The following is a 21,442-nucleotide window of genomic DNA, read 5'->3' as shown; positions in this document are numbered from 1 at the left end:
TAATTCAAAGTCCTCTAAAATTCCCAGTTCCAAGTACTAGATTATATTGTTGGTAACCGCTACTTATTTGAACAGGTCCGTGTGTTGGAGTAAAATTTACCTGTGACTCCTCGCCGGCATGCCATCTCCAACGCATTTCCGTGGTATCCTGTTCCAGACCGCACCCGTCATCTTCAACAACATTGACCAAGCCCGGCGAGTAGCTCTCATCGATAGCATTATCACCGCGTCTAAAGCAGGCGATGCTGTAAGCATCGCGACTGCTCTGGCCAACTTGAACGCATTCGATGCAGAGTTTACTGTCGCATCCCCAGGCCAAGTTGCCACAAAACAACGCGTCACAGATTGGCTTGCTGGCGTCCAGGAGGCGCTGACGAAATTCATCTCGGAGCCACAACCCGTTTCGGCCAGCGACACTGTTTTCATCGCATCTATTCCCGAATTCGGGCTGAATGCCTTCACGCTTCCCCGAATGAAGGAAGGCATTGACCAGACTGTCGGCAGCTTTGCCTCGGCCGCCAATGTTATTCCTGCGACACTCGAGGCGTACATCGTTCAGGCCCTTCGCACTCTGCTCACCACCCACTTTAACACCAGACGTGTTCTGTTCGTCATTTCATGCTGCACATATGGTGTCGTCGATAACATGGTCCATCGAGTAACTCTTCACCGAGATGGGCCACTGAACAATCCTGGCCACGAGAAGATCGGCGGTCTCTCCCAAATCACTGTCATCCCTTCTCAACTCGGACTCGCTATCAAGAATATCCCGAAAGAGCGACGCGTTCAGGTCGATCAATGGGATTTGGATAAATTCGCCAACCTTTTCAACGTTAACTACGCGGCTGACAATCGTCAGGCTCGCCTTCGCTTTGATATGGCGTTTCCAGGTGATCCGCTTCCAGCTGCAACGCTTGGGTTTAGCACTTGTGCGGACGGGCAGCACGAGGACCATCCTAACGTGAATCTCTGCATGTACCTCGGAGATTCGTTTCCATTGTAAGCTCCCTTGTCTGACCGTCACAATATCCTGACTCGCCAATCGCGCAGGCAACAAATTCGAGATACGACACACTCCTTCTTACTTAACGACACTCGAGGGTGGATCAGAGACAGCCAGCGCGACACCCTCTTCCGCACGGGATTCTACCTAATGCACGATAACGCCAACCCTCCATCGCCCGCGGACGTTAACCAATTGAACAACATCCTCAAGATTGCGTATACAAAGTGGGAGGAAACGTCGGTTTCCCGCAACTGGTTCTTCGGGCTTGTCAAAGGCGCCAAAAAGATCGTCGTCACCCCCAGGCTGATGGCAAGCTATCCATCCGAAGACCATTTCAAGAACGCGAGCTGGTCTAATTGCGAATACGACCCGTCGGTCTTGAGCTCGAAGCACTTCTTCCCCAGCGTTGACCATTCCGCGCATGTACCTGGTCGCGACCCAACGCTGACCTTGGATGATTTGGGCCCTGTTATTTGTCGCGCTACTATACCCATACCAATCCCAGCTCGAGCCTAACGTCAGTAGATGATTTACCGCTATGCTCGAGAATAGTATTAATGAGTGTTGGTATAAGCAAGTGCTAAGAACTTGTAATATTTTAATTATAAGGTAGTAGGTATATTACAACTCGCATGGCTTCCCTTCAACGCAAGGAACTGGCATTTGTAAAACTGGTGGCCGACCGATGAACCCCAACTTGAATGACACCTTTCTGCTGGCAGAATCAGAATATGCCACTGGGTTAACTTCCGGAAGGCTTCTTTGTGGATCACCAACACCGGCATCACGACAAGCCTCGGCCTCCGGCCAGAGTCTGCCCTCCCCTCGACAATAGTGACTGGCTGAGTTTGCTGGTAGAGAATGCGAACAAGCACCGCTCTGATCCGGAAGAGTCCTCACCAATCGTTGCCTTCCATTTTTCGTGGTCAAGATATCGTCGAAACTAATGTCGGGTCCACTAGTAGCTTGACACGGCGCGGAGAGTGGAACGATAGCCAGAATAACGGAGAGTATCTCCATAACCATCGCGCGTTCGTTGACGGATACCCCTGCATTATCGAATACGTGACGGTGAAGTTGGTTCAGTGCTTGAGCTGAGCAAAAGGGTCGATCGATTGGCGCCGTTGTTGCAAGACGATGGATAAGTTCCAACCACTCTCCAGCGTGTCCTTCTGAGTCACGGATAAGCGTGTCGATGAGCTCTCGTGTTCTGCTTGTGAGCTCAGGATGAGCGGAGGTAATACTGTCCAAAATGTCGCAGTGGAATGCCGTCTCACTCTCGGAGAGACTCTGCTCGTTTCCCTTTGTTGGAGGGCACTTTGTGAAAGAGCGGGAGGACGAACGTTGGTTGCGGTCCGGGTCAACCCGACTCTTGTGTACTTGTCTCTTCAACCGACCGCATAGCATATAATTGATGTTGGCGCGATTGACGAGAGCGCGCTGGAACGCAAGAATAAGATCTACATCGAGATAATTGGCGTCTAAATAGTTGAAAAGGCGTTCCGGCCGTTCGAATAATGGAGCCTGGTTGATCTGCACGACTTCGTAGGCGCGCATACGATCCGAAAGGTCGGAGATGATGTCGCTGATACTACTAGTAGAAGCCAGCGCCGCTTCAACATCGGAGCGGCTATATTTTGGCTGGAATGTATTTCTGAACCAACTGCAGCTGGATCTGCTTCAGTCGACGATAATCGAAGAATAAATTAGCAACACACTGGGAGACCATGCTTCTGCCAGTGAGGCTGGTGTTGAATATTAAAATAATGGAAGAACTTGGAAACTTGAAGGAGTGGAGGCGGCGTTGCACAAGCAAATGTCGTTGTCAAGCCAGGGTCTTAAATATGAAGTCGCGCGGGAGATTGGCGCTGCGTGAACGTCAAAGAGCGCGGCTGGGGCGGAGTTGTTGGCCAAAGCACCAAATATAGTGAACTTGGAACTTGAAAATATGAAGAAGCACTGACCAAGTTAAAAATCGCCCGACGCCGTGAATGATGACTTTCTTGGAACCTGATTTCTCTCCGTCTAAGCGATGCCTCACCAACAGTGTCAGTTGTTACAGTTACTGATAGGTTGCGCAAGCCTGAGGCTCCTAGTAACTCACTGGCAAGCAGCGCCGTTGAAAGTAGATCAAGGGCCAGGGCGATTGCAGTCCATTCTCCACTGATAGCGAGGCTATGTTCAGTTATAGTTAGGAAAATCAGCTGGATATACGTATGAGATCGCAAGTGGAGAAGCATTGAGGCGAAGAATACCGATTCGGAGTATTTGAGGAAACTTGAAAGGTAGCCGTCCGACGTCAGTATCTGTTGGCGACTCGTATTCTCGTCAGTTACCAGGAGAAATGAAGCGCTCAGAGCAGGTTCGAACGCTTGGGAGGGACCAGGGAGGAGACCCCAAGTTCCTTGTTGAGTGGCGGACAAAAACCAAATCTTGCAATTGATCCGAAGGTTCGATCCGATCGCCATTGGCTTTTGAAAATCTGTCGCTTCTTTCCTTCTTCACTTGCTCTCACCACCTAGCAGCAGTATTACTTCCCCTCCTTACTTCCAGTATGTGGCAGGCGTCGACCAGCTCTATTTCGAAGCATTGGCCGGTTCCAAATTTTCTTACCAAATGGGATCATTCGCGGGCTGTACAGCAAGCAAGCAATTTTGGCAAACAGCTCTCTTGACCACCCACGATGGGATCGTGTTCCAGAGCCTCTACCTCGACCCTTTTCAACATAACAGAAAACGTTCTACAAGCGACTCATTCCGTGTCCCCCGTATTTCCCCCACTGCAAGCCGCTTCTGCACTTGTAATCTATATTCAAGATAGTCTCCACCTAGTTGGTCATTTCCTTCTGCAGCGAACGGCGCTGACGCTATCAAAAGTTTAGGAGCAACAAAGAGCAAATTAGATCCCTTGCAGAGTATTGCACTCGACTGTCGCAAGAGCTATCATCGACCATCGATGGTAGCAAAACCACGAAATATGTCGAGTGAGTGGTTGCCCAACCCCTCCAACGTCCTCTAACTTCTCAGAGTCATTAAAAATATTCAGCAATATCTCGAGTCTGTAGCCCGCAAACCCTCAGTTGTGCGATACCTCGAGCGCAAAACTGTCGCGGCCAATCTCCAGTCATTTCGTGATGAATTGTGGCAGGAGTTCCTGGTATTCAGCGTGCGTCTATGGTCTCAACTCGCTCGCATTTCGCTAACAGTTACCGCATACAGATGTCTGCAACAATCGACCTCCAGTCCCACCAACAAGCGTTCGAAGTAGCACGCAAACAAGATGAGCGAGATACGCAGGAGCTGATAAAAAAGCTGGCAGAGGACGTTCATAACACAGCAGCGGGCACAAAACAGCTTGCTTCGGCTTTAAGTTTGCCTTCTCGTCAAGGACCAGACAAACAACGGCAGATTCTTCAAGAACTGCAGGTCCGTGTCAGTAGTATCAATCCGCTCTTGTGGTTTCATGTGCACTCATTTTGTCATAGGTATTAGACTCTAATCGGCCAGAAGCAGAGGCTGTTGTCCTGAGGGAAAGCATCCGTCTCGCCCAAATATGCGTGGCGCCAAAGTAAGCTTAATACACCCTTGGCACCCGTTCTCATAGCCTCCACAGCTATCGGTGGTACTCCAACACCTTCAACGAGGAACATGCGCTGTCCGAAATCAAAGACGCGTTGTCGCTGTGCGTGGACGACATTGCGCGGGACCTTTCGGAGTCTGGCCTTCTCCCCCGCATGACGACAATCGATATAAGGCATGCCCGCAACGAGTTCGAGAAGGTAACGCATCTCTTTCGCGCCTTGGACAGTCGCGCGGGGGATGTTGTTCTCATTCGTGCCTTCCAACTCGCGTTGGTGAGTCCTCGGACGGATGGAAGAATGGATTCGTTCGTAAAGCCAGGGCTGCTGGCTCAAATATTCGTCTAAGTTATGATATAGTAGTAATGTAAATGAGCACCATTCTTACTTGAGAAGGAAAGACGATTGCTTAGAGTATTTGAAGAGCACCAAGATAACGGTGTGACTTGAAGCTCGTCATACAGCGACCACCCATATTAGCCTCTGCCTTGCATCGAGAGGAGAAAAGAATGGAGCATATTTTCTGGGGCTGTGTGGACATTGCAAGCGAGATCGAAAAGCTGTGAGGTGGTTTCTTCAAGCGGCCGTAACGTGGTTTCTTACTCTCATAAGTAACAGCGGCGCTACTTCCATTACTCGCTCTATGGGTCCCCAGTTGACAAACAACTCATCGCCCGCATCTGAAACACACGCAACTCTTCCCTTCTCGTACCTGTCCGACAGCTATGTAGCCAGTTCATCTTAACAGCATAAAGCGTCTTTGGTTCTCTCTTATAGCTTGCCTCCCGACTCCACTCCCTCAACTCGCATTGAATGTACGCTCTCATTCGTACTTGCAACTTGAATCTGATTCTAACTTTTGTGCAGGTGGTTTTCAGAAACCTTCATCCCCTCTTACCCCCGTTCCGCCGTTGCACTTGCCTTGACCGATGGCATCGACGACATCGTTCAAGACCTTTCCCCCCGCGTCATTTCCAGCATCCGCGCACGACTCTGCAGCGAAATGCGGCCACTTAACAAAGTCCAAATCCTCTTCTCCCATCTTGATGCCCAATGCGGCAACATCGACCTCGTTCGCGCCTTCCAAGAAGCCCTGTTGTTACATGGTCGCATCGAATACATGGTCAACGGCGACTTATTGGCGTGTCATGGCGACATTGAGCTAGACGAAGAGGCCTACGAAGTTGGTATTTGGGAGCCTGACTGTGACCACATCCGCCCTTCAATCGCGCATCCCGCCACTCGGAGGAGCGACGAGGACGGAGCAAGTTCTCCCGAATATAGCACCATTATTGTCGACTCCGCCGATCCACCTGATGACGGCCGGTTGGGAAAAGAAACAGCTTCGGATGCGGACGAAAGAGACCCAACTCTTCCTGACATTACGGCGCCAAGAACTCATCTCGCGGCTCCTTTGCCACCGCTCAATATCCACGAGCATAACCGGGTTTCTTTGCGTCCTCGTCGACGATTTAGACCATTTCTATGGCATAGAATGATGAAGTACAGAGGAAATTATTGAATCTCTTCAAGGGGGGTGGCTGCTGCTCACCCGCGATTTATCTACGCGCTCGTGCTGTTTGCGAACGATGTATCGAGGTCCAAATTTGGGCTCCAGGCAAACTACAAATCATACTCGTGACCTTGACATGTGAAAGCAAATTTTTTGGTGGACGTTCCCGGCGTGCGTCAGAGTGGCGGCTCCACGGCTTCCTGTCATAACCAGTGCTGTACGTTCTATCAGGTCAGTACCTATAATTATCAGACCTGCCAGATAGCCTATAGGCGCCTGGTGGGGCAGGCCTCCGATTCGACCGGGAAATATTATGGTTATCTTTAACTCGAAGTAGCATCACCTACACTGACCTCTCAGCGGGAAGCATCTACCAAACCTGAGTCAAGAGTCAAGACTAGCGCCCGTCATTGAAAGGGCGTCTATACTAACGACAGCTGGCACTTTATTCGGCCTAGCAAGGAAGTGGGGATTGGTTGTGGATATTTCTGGCGGGTGGGCAGTGGCGTTGTTCCAGCAAAAGGAAAGCCCAAAGCCTCAAACCTCTCTATTGGGCGTCTTATTGTATTCTTTGCTCCGCGCTCCGCCCGACGACGCCTTCACGGGCCTTGTGACGGTCGACATTTGGAGACGCTGAAGAGTATAAATGTCGATGTGCAAGAACGGCAGCAGTTCTAGTGCTTGCCTGCCCTTATGTGGTCACCTCACGGTCACACACGACAAAATACTAGTAGTCTTCCGCCTCCAGTTTACGCAGCGGCTGGAAATCCTACTTCGCAGTGCGTGGCCAGACTCGAGCCCCACACCGCCTGTTTGAAAACTTAATTTGTTTAGTTGGTGGAACCAGACCTTCATAACTGGGCCGGCTCGCTCTGTGGTCGCCTTCGCCTTGACGGATTGCACAGACGACATTATTGAGCAGTTGGCCCCCATGCTAGCACGCACTCCCGACGTAAAAATCCAGCTGCGCACAGTTGAAGACAGTAAAATGGACCAGATTTACACCTTATTCCGCCACATCGAATCAAGGGCCGGGGACACGGCCCTCGTCAGAGAATTTCAAACCGCACTCTGGCTCCGCGCAAAGTCCGCGCGGTACATTATGCATCCCGGCCTCCCGGCGCTAATCCAGGCTGACCGCTATCGCGACCACCAATCATCATCAGCTCGTCGTGCCGAACAGGAGTTGCTGGAAGCCTCACCCTATAGCACCACCTGGTTTCCCGAAACATTCAACCCAGTATACCCCCGTTCGGTCGTCCAATTCGCCCTGATCGACAGTGTTGGCGACATCGTCAAGGACCTCGAACCTTTCCTCATGCGAAACTACGCTGTCCGTGCACAGATCCACGCGGCACGGAAAACTGTAGACCAAATCAATATCCTCCTCAGCTGGCTGGACGCTCAACCCGGAAATGCGGCCCTCATTTCTGCTTTCCAAGGGGCTGTTTATACTCATTCCGGTATAGAATGGGCACTGAATGCAAGACTCATCGCACGACTTGGAAAATGAGACCAACATCCGACTTTGTTCAGAGCTTTTAACCTTCGGAGGCTTTGTGTAACAGCGCTACCGTGTCTAGCCTCAGACTCTACTAGTAAGTAGTAGACTACGTAGTTGGTTGTCTCCATGAAAACCAGCAGAAGTGCTTGCTTTATTAGTGCAGCCACGCAACAGTACTTACTAACTACTGGTTCTATTGTAATAGCACTGAATTTGACACTGTAATCCGCGAAAGAGCCTGATCCACGTGAGTGTGATGCACGTGAGTATGACGTCACATTCTGGAATTTCTGCATTAAGTACTTATCTCCCGCTCGTTGCTGCTCGAGTGTATATAGGAGATTAAAATCAGCGCTATGTTCGCCCTATGGCACCTACACTGGTTCTACAGTAGCTCTTTCTCTCCTCACGAGAGTAGATGATCCAAGAATGTCAATGGCTTTAAGACCATTGGTTCGCCGGCGGTGCCCCCTCACTGGCAGGCTGCCACATATCATTCTAGCCTCTTCCAAATCCATCAACTAACGCTATTTATATGCACAATCTATCATCGGTCCTCGCGGATTCAGAAGGTTGCCACACAGGCTCCATCATTGACCGCTTCCTCCCATGGCTGCAGCTTACTATGACCCCCCTGCGTACTCCCCCTCTCAGGGCGTAAAACCCTCGCACGTAGATTCAGAAATGGCACAGAATCCACAACCACCAATCAAGTGGGTGCTCCCCTGTTTGTGTCCGTGGGTACTGACGGTGGACAGATGGTTTTCAGAAACATTCGTCAGTGGCCAGCCGCGGTCCACTGTCGAACTGGCGCTGGCGGGGTCGATCGGTGACCTTGTGCAGGAGCTTGTGCCGTATTTAGCCTCCGGGGACATCTTTGCCGAGCTTGTGGACGAGTCCAGTCGACTTCAAAAAGTCAAGATATTATTCCGCTATTTGGACGCACATTCGACCAATCGAAAACTCATTGATGCATTCCAGAAAGCGGTTGTGAACCGCGCAGGCATCGAATATCTGCTTAACGGAGATTTGGCTCGCTGAGAAGAGATACATGTAGTACAAGTTTTCCGCTTGTTCGAAGTAACCTTACTCTGGAACCACATACAATGGCAGCTGGCCCGACCTGTCCACCTTCTCGATCTGCAAGGTGCTGACATCAAGGTCATTGATGGTCCGAACATTGAGGGCCGTCCAAAGATTGCGGTCTTTGCCGTAGTATTCTGGCTTATCGTGCAACGGCGGGTCGTTTCCGACAAAGCGTTCGAATAAGGAGACACCACAAACTTTGCAGAACCTACGAGCAGAATAGTCAGCAGGGTACGAGACGGTATGAAAGAGTCGTTTACCCGTGATATGTAAGCTTGGCGGCGAATGTATATTCGCTGGCTGAGTCTAAACCGCGGAAAGTGATGTTCTTCGTGGGAGGGTAGATCCAGAGGCCGGCATCCTGTTAGAGCATAAGCGGGGGGGAATTGAGAGTGAAGAGGAAACATACCCTCCAACAGATGCTGCAATTGCACTCGCTTGCCTCGCTTATCTTGTCTGGCGAGACGAGGGCGAAGGCGACAGCTCCACAACGGCAGTTTCCGTGGTAAACAGACGACCCCGCAGGGACTACTTCAGCGGCGACGGGAGTTGGGGGCTTATACGGCTCTCCAGCTGCTGATCCATGACGCGGTTCACCGATGGTGAGTGAAGGAAAGTCGATGCCTTGCACCGACCTGATCTACAAGCATTTTGAGAGTGGAGATGGGGGAAATGGCAGCTCACGTTGACCAGGACGACATCGCCCTTTTCAGGATTAAGCCTTGCGAGAACAGAAGTACCGCAGTTGGGACAGAACTGAACAATGCTCGTTATCGTCGCTTCGAGAATCGGAGCACCTTGTAAGACCTACCTTGTGTGAGAGACTTTTTGGTCCAAATTCGTACCCCGTTAAAGTGGTGTCAAAGTCTCCTTTGAGCACTTTGAAGTCTTGCGATTTAGCCCACAGGTAGCCATTCTGTCCGAATTGATTCCCAAGCATCCGGTTCAAGCAAGGGTTCTTACCTTGGAACAAATGCTGCAATCACAGACAGATGCCTGCTTGATTTCGGGGGACTTGAAAGAGAACTTGAACGCGCCGCAGTGGCAGTTGCCACTATACTCCAAGAGTTTCGAGTCTGCCATAGTAGCGTCTCAAGATCAGCATTCACGTGTTGTCACGGGAGTGTCACATCTTTTGACTCCGACAAGCACTTTGGACGCGCGTCGGGGTCGATTACCCATCGTTCTAGCACCTTCGGTCGTGCTCGCGGCTATATGACTATTCCCCCCATAACAAATCCTCTCTTTCAACGACTACCATGGAACTCACCTTTGTGACTGACCTCGGGCAGTCATTCGTCATTGAAATCGACCCAGGGATGGAGCTCGAGAACGTTATGGCGCTGTTAGAGGCAGAGGTGAGTAGTAATTCTCACTAAACAGCATCTTGATGACTCTGCCCATAGTCGGGAATACCGGTGGCAGAACAAAGCATTTCTTACAATGGGAAGGATCTTTCTGCACCCAAATCGACGCTCCGTGAACTCGGGGTCACTGAAAACAACGCGATGCTTCTTCTGAGACGCAAAATTCCGAATATGGCTGGGACCGGGAGGTAGCTACGCTCTCCCGTTTATCTATGATACATCTCAGTCCTGTTCAGACCAGTCGAGCAGGACTCTGAAATGATGCGTCTCCAACTATTAGGAGACCCCGACCTCATGCGCCAACTCCGTGAAGTGCGTAGTTACTTGACCAGATGCCCTAGATCTAACATCAAGCAAATAGACGCAACCCGAGCTCGCGGCCGCTGTACAATCTAACCCCGCTCGATTCGCTGAGCTTCTGCGCCAAACACGGGAACGTCAATCTGAGGCAGAACTCCAGCGCCAACGCGAGATCCAACGACTTAACGCTGATCCCTTTGATGTTGAGGCACAACGCCGGATAGAGGAAGCAATCCGCCAGCAAGCGGTGATGGAGAACATGGAGCATGCACTCGAGTACTCCCCAGAGAGTTTTGGACGAGTTACCATGCTTTAGTGCGTGCCATGAAGCTGCTTGTTTCCACACTAATCAATCCTCAGTGTCAATGTCGAAGTCAACGGGAAACCTGTGAAAGCGTTCGTCGACAGTGGAGCCCAACAAACCATCAGTGTGTTATTTTCTCCTCATCGCTTCACATTGACCAATGCTTCCTCATAGTGTCTCCCGAATGTGCCGAGTCATGTAACATCATGCGACTTCTCGACACTCGTTTCTCTGGCATTGCTCGTGGTGTTGGAACCGCCAAAATCCTTGGTCGGGTTCATTCCGCCCAATTCAAACTCGCCGACCTGCATCTTCCATGTTCCATAACCATCATGGAAGGCCGGGATGTCGACTTGTTGCTTGGCCTGGACATGCTTAAGGCCCATCAGGCTTGCATCGACCTGGAAAAGAATGTACTGCGTGTGCGCGGTCGCGAGGTCCGCTTTTTGTCAGAACACGAGCTGCCAGAGAAGGCGAAGGAGCTTTTCTCACCAGACGAAGCCCAATCTTCTTCGGGTCCGTCAACAGGGAGTGTACCTGGCCGCGCCCCTTCCGCCCCAGCCTCATTCCCCGGCGGTGGTAACACAATTGGTTCGGCTCCACGCGCGAGCCAACCTAGTCGACCGCCGGCCCCCGCTGCCTCCCGACATCCTGAATCGAGTATTCGCACATTGATGGACCTGGGGGCAACCCGAGAGGTTGCGATCAGTAGTCTGGATGCTGCAGGTGGTAACATTGACGTGGCTGCGTCTTTACTCTTCTAGACTATTTGTGTCGATGGACAAAAAAATCCGAACTGTAAACTAGCAGACTTCGTGCTTGAGGAAAGCGATGTATTATGCAGGCACTTCATACAAGGGTGGAAATGCCCGCCCATCAAATAATTCAAACTCCAACTTGTCCCAGTCGAGTTCTCCGCTGGCGAAGGTGCGGATGTTGAGGGCGCGAGTGAGTGCCTTGTCTTTGCCATCATCCCTGATTCCGACAAAGCGCTCATAAATGGCCACACCACAGACTTTGCAGAACCTATTCAAGTCGAAATTATCTTCATTCACTGACGAAGACCACTAACCCATGGTAGACATCATTGCGAGGCCCAAAGCTGTACTCAGACATGAACTCGGGTACTCCACGGAAAGCGATGTCGCTCGTCTGGGGGTAAATCCAGAGCACTCCATCCTGCATCCTAGACATCAGATAAACTTGAAGTGACAACAAGTTTGGACTCACCCGCCCGCAGATGCTGCAGTTGCATTTGAGGGCTGTTGTGACCTTAGCCGGGTTGGCAAGGACGAACGCCACGGACCCGCAATGGCAGTTCCCATGGTAGAGTGTTCTGTCTTCGGTCGGGAGGCCAATCGGTGCGACATGCGATGGTGGCTGGTATGCGTCGCCCAGTTCGGAGCCTTTGAAAGAGTCACTCGTTTGGAGCGACCATATATCGAGATCCTGGACCGCGCGTAGCTTAAACCGCGTCAAAATCGTGCCGTGAAAGAAGAAGCGGCCGCAAGCACATTGATCATCATAGCCCCGGGCCCGTTGTCGGCTTCGGAGGAGAATCTAGCAAACACGGAAGTGCCGCACGTGGGGCAGAACTATAGGAGACAGCTTAGTGCTATCTTGGATGCTCAATAAGAAACCGTACCTTATGCACAAGCTTCTTGGTGCCGAACACATAGCTCGTAAGTGTTGTGTTCTCGTCGCCCTTGTCGACGTTGAAAGTCCCTTCGCTAGGGCGAAGCCAAATATAGCCGTTCTACCATGTGAATAAGGTAGACTTCACAGAAGATACTATACCTTGGAACAGATGCTGCAGTCACATTCCGAGCCTTTGGTGATTTTGGGAGCCCTGAAGGAGAACTTAAAGGCACCGCAGTGGCAGTTGGCCTTGTATTCAACCAGATCTGGGTGTGCAGACATGGGTGTGTGGAGAGAAGACAGTCGGCGCTGACAAATTATGCGTGATCGCGCTGATTTCTCTGCATGCGGCGCCAAGTATCCAACGTTGACCTGGATCCTACATAGAGCAATCTGGTAAAGAACCCTTGCATCGTTGAATTCCAACTTCAACTACACAGGCGGTTTGTAACTCGTCGGCAAGTATTTACCGTTGACCCTTCCAATCCGCAACTTACTCAGGTCGATATCGGCACCCATCGTCCTCACGTTCGGCGCAATGGTATCGCTCCCAACGAACCGTTCGTACATGGATACCCCACAGGTTTTGCAAAAGCTAATGAGCAAATGAGTTGATTTGTGAATCAGAGACAATACAGACGGACCCATGCATGACCGCCTTGGACGAGAAGCCGTATTCGGTAATCGCGTCTGATAGCCCACGGAAGGTCAGGGCCTCTCGCTCTGGGTAGGTCCACAATGCACCATCCTGTAGTTCACTGAGCCGGAATTGTAGAGGGATCTAAATCGACACACACCCGCCAGCAAATGCTACAATCGCATTCGGTCGCCTGATTCAGGTCGCGAACGCTCAAGAGCGCAAAGGCGGCCGCTCCGCAGTGACAGTTGCCGTGGTACACTTTGATACCGGCAGGAATGGGGTCGAAGTCCGGTTTCACCAACTCTGGCACTTTATATGGCTCGCCCAGCTCCGATCCCTTGAACACTTTGCCTGGTTTGAGGGCATCGAAGTTGATTCCACGCTGGACAGCACGTATCTAGAGCGAAGATTAGCGGGTTACATCGATGTCAGATATTTATACGCACGTTCACCAAGACACTGACAGTCTGAGCGACTTTGGGGTCCTTGGTGCGAGCCATTACAGAGGTTCCGCAGGTTTTACAGAACTAATCATCAAGCTTCAGGATGGGTAGCCTGAGAGAGGGCAGACATACCTTGTGCGTGATCGCCTTCTTTGCGAACTCATAGCTCGACAAACTGGTCTCCTCGCTGCCATGAACAACTTCGAAGCGGTCTTCTGTCAGAGGCACCCAGATATATCCATTCTGGGCTAATGTCAGGATGGGAGGCGGTCAAGACTTCAGTCTTACTTTAGAGCAGATACTGCAGTCGCATGTGTTAGCCTCCTTGATTTGTGGTGTCCGGAAGCGGAAGATGAACGACCCGCAGTGGCAGTTGCCTGTGTATTGCACGAGTTCAGGCGCGTCCGTCATGGGAGAAGAGGGCAAGCCCTTGAGATCTATATCGAGACGATTGGTAGCATGCGAGGCGCATGATCGATTTTGAGAAGCTCTCAACCTTGAAAAAAACAAAACACGTTGAGCTTTGGTAAGTGTTGCTTGGGATAAACTGGCTGTCTGAGATGTGCTTGAGTATTTGAGAACCGTCGGGACCCTCGAGCGGCCCACAGAACGTGTGGTTTGTATGAGAAACATGAAGATGCTTGTCAATGTTGGCTGTCACAGTGACAACCGTTTTTGGCGCCCGAACCGTTGCAACATTGCATTCCGCGGTGAACAAAGTAAGTTATATACGGCTCATTGAGACCGACGTCGCGGTTGATTGCTGCCAGTAGATGGATTAACGGTCTGATCTCGTTTGGAGTGTTTCTTGAAAGTTGACAATGTGCAGCATTGTGCTCAGCCTCCGCCGTGCAACTGAACCTTTCAACTTGATGCAAGAATCTACTCTATGTACCGCGCTGATTTCCAGAGATTGACCTGCATATATAGCTACAACTCCAACCCTGAAGCTAACGCACTATCTACGCGTGGCGTCTGTGGCAGATTCATGATTCTCGGAGGTCTCGGCGGCTGCCTTCCATAGCCAGTAACGAAAGCCCGTCGCATGACATTTCGAAGGTCGTTGCCGGGATCATTGTGGCCCTGGAATCATGTCAGCAACCGCACGTATAAAAGTAAACCTCTGTCGTCAGCAAGATGCTCCCGCTCCTCCATGTCGTTCTTGCGGTGGCTATCGGGAGCGAGTGTGCTCCTCAGTTCGCTCCTTGCCACACATGGCCAGCATGTGTCAAGCCGGGCATCGACTGCCATTGCGCCTCGCGTATTGATCCTGAGCATGGTTAGTGGTCAAAACTTAAAACGTTGACGTATGAAAGCTCATCGTAATACAGTTCGATGACGAGGGTGGAGCGTGGTACGACATACCTGAGTTCAATGTGCTCGCAAAGAACATCACCATCCCAGGGCTTTCGCCCCTGTTTCCCCAACTTCATTGTACCACCAACCATGACATTTGCCAGTTGACCACTGGCGAGGGCGAAAGCAACGCTGCAGTCTCGCTGACCGCCCTCACCTACTCGCCCCTGGTCAATCTTACAACCACATATATCCTGATTGCTGGCATTGCAGGAATCAATCCCAAGATCGCCACCGTTGGCTCGGTGACTTTTGCGCGCTATGCCGTCCAGGTCGGGTTGCAATACGAAATTGACCCCAGAGAAGTACCTCCAGGATGGTCAACGGGCTACTTTCCCCAGGATTCGACCGCGCCCGGCCAGTTTCCTGGCGTCTTTTATGGCACGGAAATATACGAGCTCAATGACGCGTTGCGGCAGCGCGCCTTCAACGTGGCCAAAACAGCCAAGCTCAACGACTCCATGGACGCATTACCTTTGCGACAACAATATGCACAAAATCCTGATTTTGTTTCTGGTGGCGGAAGTCCCCCCAAAGTGGCGCTCTGCGACACCGCCACAAGCGACACCTACTGGGACGGCACTTTGTTAGCAGAGGCCTTTGAGAACACGGTCAAGGTCTTCACCAATGGCTCCGGCCTCTACTGCAGCACACAGCAAGAGGACAACGCGACCCTCCAGGCCCTCCTTCGCGGCGCACTCACCAAGCGCGTCGATTTCTCCCGCATCATTATTATGCGCACCGCCTCCGACTTCGACCGGCAAGGGCCGAACCAGACGGCCGTCGACAGTCTGCTCGGGCCCGAGCCCGGCTACGAGCCATCCATCCTCAACATCAAGATCGCCGGCATCAAGGTTGTCGACATGATCTTGAACGGCTGGAAGGATGAGTTCGAATGCGGGATAACGGCGAAGAACTACGTTGGCGATGTATTTGATTCGCTCGGGGGAAAGTTGAAGCCTGATTTTATACCGAAACCGTCGTCGAAAAAGCTACGTCGCCAGCTGCGCAGAAATGTATGATATAAATGGTTGACACAACTGACAAATTCATTTTTATTTTCATGTCCAGTACTGACTGTACTGTAGACATACTTACTTAGCTAAACAGCCTGCAAGCAGGAAGCACGGTAGACGACTCGGATCATAAAATCTCAGTTCTGTTCATGAGTGAAAGGCTACCAGCCATCAAAGAATTGGGTATAATGACGGGCCCCGGGATGGCACTTGGTATTGTCATATTCTTCTGAATCCGTCGCCACGACGCGACTGAGATGGATGGGCAGCTGTAATCCTTCCCCAGGCGCTCGAGTTTCGAGCGTTTGCATGAATTGCTGTGGATGTTGGTCGTCCATTTCCCGATAACCCCAGAGGGGGGGCCTGGACTCTCGGAAGGCCAATCTTGAAACTCGTCACGATGGCCGCCTTTGGTGCTAGTGAGTGGCCCCAAGTCCTGCGAATGTCTGTTGTGCCTACGACTATGGTGGCGCTGATCTGTCGCTAACACATCATGATACTCATCCGACTTGAGACTCTCGGTCAAGATATCCACCACGAGTTTTCGCCCATTCTCTGCCACGTGATGCGCTACATGGCGATGAATCACATCTGGCATTCCTGGAATGCGCGCCTGAGCGGCTGTGTTGGCAAGCTGGTAGAGAAGCTCAAATTGTTGAATGGGATTCGATGGTGCAGAATCAACGAATGCAACAATTCGAGCAGCATGCTCGAAGTTGCCGCTGGACACTAGAAACCGAGCCTGCGGTATTGGCGGCCAGCCAGGACAATTCGCGACGCCATGAAGTTTCTTCAATGTTTCGACCAAGTAGTGGACGACATCCTCTGATGAGTGGCTGATTGCGAGGCTCTGGGGCAAGTGATGCTGCGCTGCCTGGGCTAGGAAGTAGTCAACGTGTACTGTCCATCGGCTGGAAACAAGAAAGCGAACAGGCGGAGGACTGGTCATCAACTCTGAGATCCTGCGAAGCAAGATTAGAAGCTCTGCTTGCGTATCCTGATTCTCGCATTCGTCCAATTCGTCAATAAGAAAAACCAAAGGCTCCGTACTGCTGCGAGCTGAACATGGCCCGACGATGAGCTGCTGCAGTTGCTCGATCCATGGTCCATTGAGAAGACTTGGCTGCTCTTTCAACGCGCGGAAAATCACATGCCTGCACTCGCGGTCGGTGTGGGCGAGGTAATAGGCCAACACGATAAATATGTTTCGCCCACCGCCAAAGTCGCCCCGTTTGAAAACGAAGGAACCCGCGAGCCGCAGCGAAGCTCGCAGATGGAATGCAACCGTTTGCATAATCGTGGACTTGCCGGAACGGGCGGGACCGTGGAGTAAGCCAAAGGCAGGCTGGTTCGAATCCCCGTCCGTCCAATTGAGAGCACTTTCAATGATGGCCTCGCAGGTTTTTGGATGACAAGCAACACGAGCGAAGTCGGTCTCGAAGGGATGATGGTATGCGAAAGCTGCTCGAAGTAGGACGGAAGCAGATTCATTGAGGGAACAGTCGTCCCCATCTTCGAGGAGAGGTTGTCGCTTGCGCATTAGCATCCGCTTCAGACTACCCAGAAGCATATAGTGCATCGTCGGTGCTCGGTTTATGACGGACAGCTGGAAGCCTTCAACGAGCTTGGAGTTGAGATGGTTTGCATCAAGATAGTTGAAGAGGCCTTCTGGCTGGGCATGGAGAGGAGAGTTTTTGATGGAGAACGAAGCAGCGGTATGAATGTGTTTGTCAATGTCCTGGAGGATGTCCTTGATTGGATATACTAGTGCTGCTTCCACTTGAGAGCGGGCATAGGCCGCTTGGAAGGTTTTATTGAACCAGCTGGACGAGCGTCAGGGCAAAAATGAGATACGAGGTTCTAAAACGCACGACATGCCGCATATGACAGGGGCGCAAAATGAAGACTGGTCCGAGGGAGCTCGACTAATACAAGCTCGTCACAGTGGAACAGCTGGGAAACAATGTGCACTTAGCACTGAGGGAGGATGCCGGGTCAGACAAACCCACGCAACAGGTCTTCACGGTCAATGTTGCTTATGAGTAGCTAGTGGCAATCTGCGAAACCACAGATCATTGTGGACGAAAGGTGTGGTCCGTACTTGACCAGAATAGCCGCGGCTTCAAGTTTGCCTGGAACTTTCTCACAGAGCAGACCCGTGTCGAGCATAGGTGGTGAGAACACCGGGCAAAAAGCTCCCCCCGCGATTTCGACCGCCTTTGAGTTGAATTCAGCCAATTTACCCTCCGAAAAATTTGCAAACTGTACTTGCCATCTTGTCAGGTACCAACTGGGAGCACAATCGGATAGCCAACTTCTAGTAGACCATACGAGCAGCGTAACGACGAAATGTATGCCTCAAGGAACCAACTGTGCTTCTTCCAGAATCTTCCTATAGATGGTCTGGGAAATGGATCAAGTGCGGCTTCCTGGGAAAGACATACTGCTTTGAAATGTTGGCTAGTCCAACTTGAATAGCAAAGAAGGGTGGCCGATTGATCAACAGTGGCGGGGATCTCGTATTTCATTTCGGCGTTTCTGGGAGATACGTCCAACCCATCAATACCGAGCGATATGAAAGCCTCGCGGAAAACTGCAGGCAACTTGAAAGTTGACTGGAGGGACGTCGGTGTTTATAGGATTGTGGATGGGTCAGTGCGCACTCTTCCACGGTTGAGCTTAATCCGAGTGAGATACGAGTCAACCGAACCAGACTTGTGTGCAAACCCATCGTTCTGGTCGAAACCTGGGTCGTCGAACCAACGAGTCACCAGTCACGTGTCAATGATTGTGATCATACCCTTGACTCGAAAAGTGGAAAAGATACAGCTTCTCCAATACAATATGTGTAGGAATAGAAAACGGTGCTGATATGTAGATCTAAATACCTCATAAAAGCGATAGTGGAGTGGCGACTAACCACCATAACATATTAGACCATTCGAGTAATAGCGAGATGACCCCCAAAACCCAAGGAAAATTACAGCCTTAGCACTGATGGTCCTCGTAAAGACGACAGTCATCACCAGGTTTCAAAGTATCCTTGGGGCATATAGGGAACGGGCTCGGGGAATGAAGGGGCACCATAGTCGGGTTGCGGAAAGGATGGACCAGCGGTCGAGGAGCGGTTTCGTTCTGCTGACATAGAACCAGAGCTTTCCAACGTATAGTTGCTCTCATGCTCTGCAACCGGGAAGAGATTTGCGAATGGGCTGTCCTCCGAGAAGCCCTGTCGTCTGCGATAACCAGCGGGAGTTCTGCCAGTGGGCGGCGGAGAAGTGGTCGTATTGTAGGACGTGGGCGATGCAGACAGAGCTGCTGGCTCGTCGTAAAAGGGTGACCGATCCGAGTAAAGTTCGCCTCCCATCGCGGTGGGAATGAGACGCGTCGGGCGATCCATACCGTCGATATTCGCTTCAGGGAAACGGATGTCGCCGCCACCATCAGCTTCCTCCTCGTCGCTCGACAGCGTTTCCCAGCGATCATCAGACTCCGGTCCATCCAGCGCGGAAAGCTGAAGACCCAAGCTCTGTATACCGTCGCGTCTGCTGAGAACTTGGTCAAGCGAGATATGGGGTGCTTTTCGACACAGCTCTGAAAGTGGGACCATATTCAGAATGACGCAGAGTATTTCCAGCATTATTCCGCGCTCATCGGAGGACACATCATCAAATATATGGCGAAACAGCTGGTCCAGTGCCTGTAGTGCAGTATGGCGCGGGTCGCGGGGGGCTGTTGTTGACAGACGTTGGATGAGATTTAGTCGTTCGATAGGATTCTCGTCAGAGTTGCCGATGAACTCGATAATCCGTTCAGCATGCTCGAAAATTCCTGATGAGGTGGAGACGAAGAAGTCTAGATGCGTGCTGGGTACTACTGGTAGAGGTTGCGGCCAGGTATAATAACGGTTGGTAGCCATGCTTGGGTGCGCCTGAAACACACGAGATATTTCATGTGATAGGTATCCGTGAATGTCGTCAGAGGAGTGTTGCATGGAGGCGGAGAAAAGCTTGCCATCATCCTTCAATTGTTCCACATGAAGGGTCGGACGGCTCGACACAAGAAACCTAAATGGAGCCGGTCCGCCAATCTCTTCCACCGCATCCTTCAGCAGCGACACAATAAGTTCTTGATCTTCTGGGTCTTCACATTCGTTCAACCCATCGATGAGAAAAGCTAATGGGGCGCGACTGTTGCGCTCTAGACAAGGCTCGACAATAAGCTTTCGCAACTGCTCGCTCCATGATGTAGTGGAATCAACGAGAGCCGGCTCTTTCCGGAGCGCTCGGAAAATTAGCCTCCGACATTCGGCATCTGCATGGGCAAGCTGGAATGCCAAAGCAACAAAGAGGCCATTGGGATTGCGCCAGTCTGGGTCGTCACGGTCGAAGAAGAATGCGCCAGCTAAGTGGTCCACGTTGCGCAACCGGAATGCAAGTGTTTGCATGACTGTCGATTTTCCGGTGCGAGGAGGGCCATAGAGCAAACAAAGCGCCGATTGGTCAGAGTGAGTGGTGGCCCAAGCGAGCAAATCATTAAGGATATTGTTGCGCGTTCTAGGATGACATGTCTCTCGCTGAAAATCCGCCGGAATGGGGACAGTACGGTCTCCAGACGTTGCTGCCTTTGTTAAAAGGGAGGCTGGGTCGACTGAGGGGCTGTGGACATCATGCGGGCCCGGGTCCACGCCATGGTGTTGCTTGAGATCTTGGCAAAGCATGTATTCGATACTCGCCCTTCGGACAACGGCAATTTGGAAGGCGTGGATTAGTGGGCCGTTGAGTGAATTTCTGTTGAGATAGTCGAAGAGCCGCTCCGCCTGCTCAAGACGGGGAGCATCACTAATCGTCAAAGCTTCGGTGTAATTGACGAAGGGCCCGAGGTCTTGGAGTACATCTTTGACCGCGAAAGACAACGCGGCCTCAACTTCAGACCGCGAAAATGTCGAGTCGAAAGTTTTCCCAAACCAGCTACTCGGCATCTAAGTGAAACCAAACGGGTATGAAGGGTATAAGGACGCACGACATTGTGTCCAGCCGACAGTGCTAGCAGGCGCTAGCGTGCCTTGTTCAACTTTCTTGAAAGAAGAACAGGTGGTAGAGCTGAGGTAACGATGGAGGGAGACACCAATCGCGCCAGGATGAGGGCTATTAGCACCTTCGGGATGCCAAAATTAGAACTAGAGTCATGCAAAAACAAAAACAAGAGCGGTGACGACACGGTCACACAACAGCCGGTTATCCCGACTAACAGGGGCTCCTTATCTGCTAAAACGGTCCGATCTTCCACAATCGTCCACTCTCTGAGTCTCTAGCTATTAAGTCGCCATGAAAGACGATTAGTTCGTACGACCTTCCAACGGATCCGAGGCGTTACCTATTCAACCTATGTGCAAAACCGCACGCGTTCGGGCGGTAATGCCAATACTGTTGGAATTAGTTCCAAGAAAAGTCCCAACGGTATACTGCTCGACAATAATGGCGGAAATGAGAACGGCGGAGAGCAAGCGGAGAGTGCAGATGATGCTCAAGGACACCGAGGTTCACGGAGCCTTCCTCTGGCTATCAAGCACCGAACTAACGGCAAGTAGACAAAGGGTAGAATGTCAGCTCCTTCGTTCCCAGCAGCGAGAAATCTCATTATTGTCATTGCAAGTTGTGGTATCAAGGAGAAGTGATTCGAGACGGATATC

The 21,442-nt window shown here is 51.4% G+C and overlaps 10 protein-coding genes across 10 annotated transcripts; 7 read left to right on the top strand and 3 right to left on the bottom strand.

Annotated features, from left to right (window-relative positions):
- Window positions 1-118: 118 nt before the first annotated feature.
- Window positions 119-1,522, top strand: MIND_00795400 (uncharacterized protein; the record flags this gene model as incomplete). The annotated part of the gene is made up of 2 exons (XM_037364637.1): window positions 119-999; window positions 1,051-1,522. 2 exons carry the CDS (start codon window positions 119-121, stop codon window positions 1,520-1,522), a joined length of 1,353 nt encoding a protein of 450 aa, XP_037220281.1.
- Window positions 1,523-3,689: 2,167 nt separating this feature from the next.
- On the top strand, window positions 3,690-4,931 carry MIND_00795200 (uncharacterized protein; the record flags this gene model as incomplete). The annotated part of the gene is made up of 6 exons (XM_037364636.1): window positions 3,690-3,836; window positions 3,883-3,989; window positions 4,033-4,171; window positions 4,225-4,437; window positions 4,491-4,573; window positions 4,619-4,931. 6 exons carry the CDS (start codon window positions 3,690-3,692, stop codon window positions 4,929-4,931), a joined length of 1,002 nt encoding a protein of 333 aa, XP_037220280.1.
- Window positions 4,932-5,396: 465 nt separating this feature from the next.
- Window positions 5,397-6,105, top strand: MIND_00795100 (uncharacterized protein; the record flags this gene model as incomplete). Its single annotated transcript, XM_037364635.1, has 2 exons — window positions 5,397-5,398; window positions 5,451-6,105. Coding segments are annotated over 2 exons (657 nt in total).
- A 684-nt stretch (window positions 6,106-6,789) lies between these two features.
- MIND_00795000 (uncharacterized protein) lies at window positions 6,790-7,609 on the top strand (the record flags this gene model as incomplete). The annotated part of the gene is made up of 2 exons (XM_037364634.1): window positions 6,790-6,875; window positions 6,931-7,609. The coding sequence occupies 2 exons, from the start codon at window positions 6,790-6,792 to the stop codon at window positions 7,607-7,609; spliced, it is 765 nt and encodes a 254-aa protein (XP_037220278.1).
- Window positions 7,610-8,209: 600 nt separating this feature from the next.
- Window positions 8,210-8,641, top strand: MIND_00794900 (uncharacterized protein; the record flags this gene model as incomplete). The annotated part of the gene is made up of 2 exons (XM_037364633.1): window positions 8,210-8,313; window positions 8,359-8,641. 2 exons carry the CDS (start codon window positions 8,210-8,212, stop codon window positions 8,639-8,641), a joined length of 387 nt encoding a protein of 128 aa, XP_037220277.1.
- A 45-nt stretch (window positions 8,642-8,686) lies between these two features.
- On the bottom strand, window positions 8,687-9,769 carry MIND_00794800 (GFA domain-containing protein; the record flags this gene model as incomplete). The annotated part of the gene is made up of 6 exons (XM_037364632.1): window positions 8,687-8,894; window positions 8,947-9,047; window positions 9,096-9,326; window positions 9,371-9,442; window positions 9,498-9,602; window positions 9,650-9,769. The coding sequence occupies 6 exons, from the start codon at window positions 9,767-9,769 to the stop codon at window positions 8,687-8,689; spliced, it is 837 nt and encodes a 278-aa protein (XP_037220276.1).
- A 176-nt stretch (window positions 9,770-9,945) lies between these two features.
- MIND_00794700 (DNA damage-inducible v-SNARE binding protein) lies at window positions 9,946-11,421 on the top strand (the record flags this gene model as incomplete). Its single annotated transcript, XM_037364631.1, has 6 exons — window positions 9,946-10,044; window positions 10,093-10,241; window positions 10,290-10,365; window positions 10,415-10,668; window positions 10,714-10,781; window positions 10,832-11,421. The coding sequence occupies 6 exons, from the start codon at window positions 9,946-9,948 to the stop codon at window positions 11,419-11,421; spliced, it is 1,236 nt and encodes a 411-aa protein (XP_037220275.1).
- Window positions 11,422-11,493: 72 nt separating this feature from the next.
- MIND_00794600 (uncharacterized protein) lies at window positions 11,494-13,789 on the bottom strand (the record flags this gene model as incomplete). The annotated part of the gene is made up of 12 exons (XM_037364630.1): window positions 11,494-11,683; window positions 11,730-11,836; window positions 11,888-12,121; window positions 12,172-12,252; window positions 12,303-12,413; window positions 12,455-12,561; window positions 12,793-12,890; window positions 12,940-13,043; window positions 13,093-13,332; window positions 13,382-13,462; window positions 13,511-13,621; window positions 13,667-13,789. 12 exons carry the CDS (start codon window positions 13,787-13,789, stop codon window positions 11,494-11,496), a joined length of 1,587 nt encoding a protein of 528 aa, XP_037220274.1.
- Window positions 13,790-14,423: 634 nt separating this feature from the next.
- On the top strand, window positions 14,424-15,756 carry MIND_00794500 (Purine nucleoside permease protein; the record flags this gene model as incomplete). Its single annotated transcript, XM_037364629.1, has 2 exons — window positions 14,424-14,657; window positions 14,710-15,756. The coding sequence occupies 2 exons, from the start codon at window positions 14,424-14,426 to the stop codon at window positions 15,754-15,756; spliced, it is 1,281 nt and encodes a 426-aa protein (XP_037220273.1).
- Window positions 15,757-18,772: 3,016 nt separating this feature from the next.
- On the bottom strand, window positions 18,773-20,777 carry MIND_00794300 (NACHT domain-containing protein; the record flags this gene model as incomplete). Its single annotated transcript, XM_037364628.1, has 2 exons — window positions 18,773-20,720; window positions 20,773-20,777. 2 exons carry the CDS (start codon window positions 20,775-20,777, stop codon window positions 18,773-18,775), a joined length of 1,953 nt encoding a protein of 650 aa, XP_037220272.1.
- Window positions 20,778-21,442: the final 665 nt, after the last annotated feature.

This window comes from Mycena indigotica (assembly GCF_014461135.1).
Source record: "Mycena indigotica strain 171206Taipei chromosome Unknown Mind.scaff0006, whole genome shotgun sequence".
NCBI classification, from domain to species: Eukaryota; Fungi; Basidiomycota; class Agaricomycetes; order Agaricales; family Mycenaceae; genus Mycena; species Mycena indigotica.
This window is presented reverse-complemented; position numbering and strand designations above follow the sequence as displayed.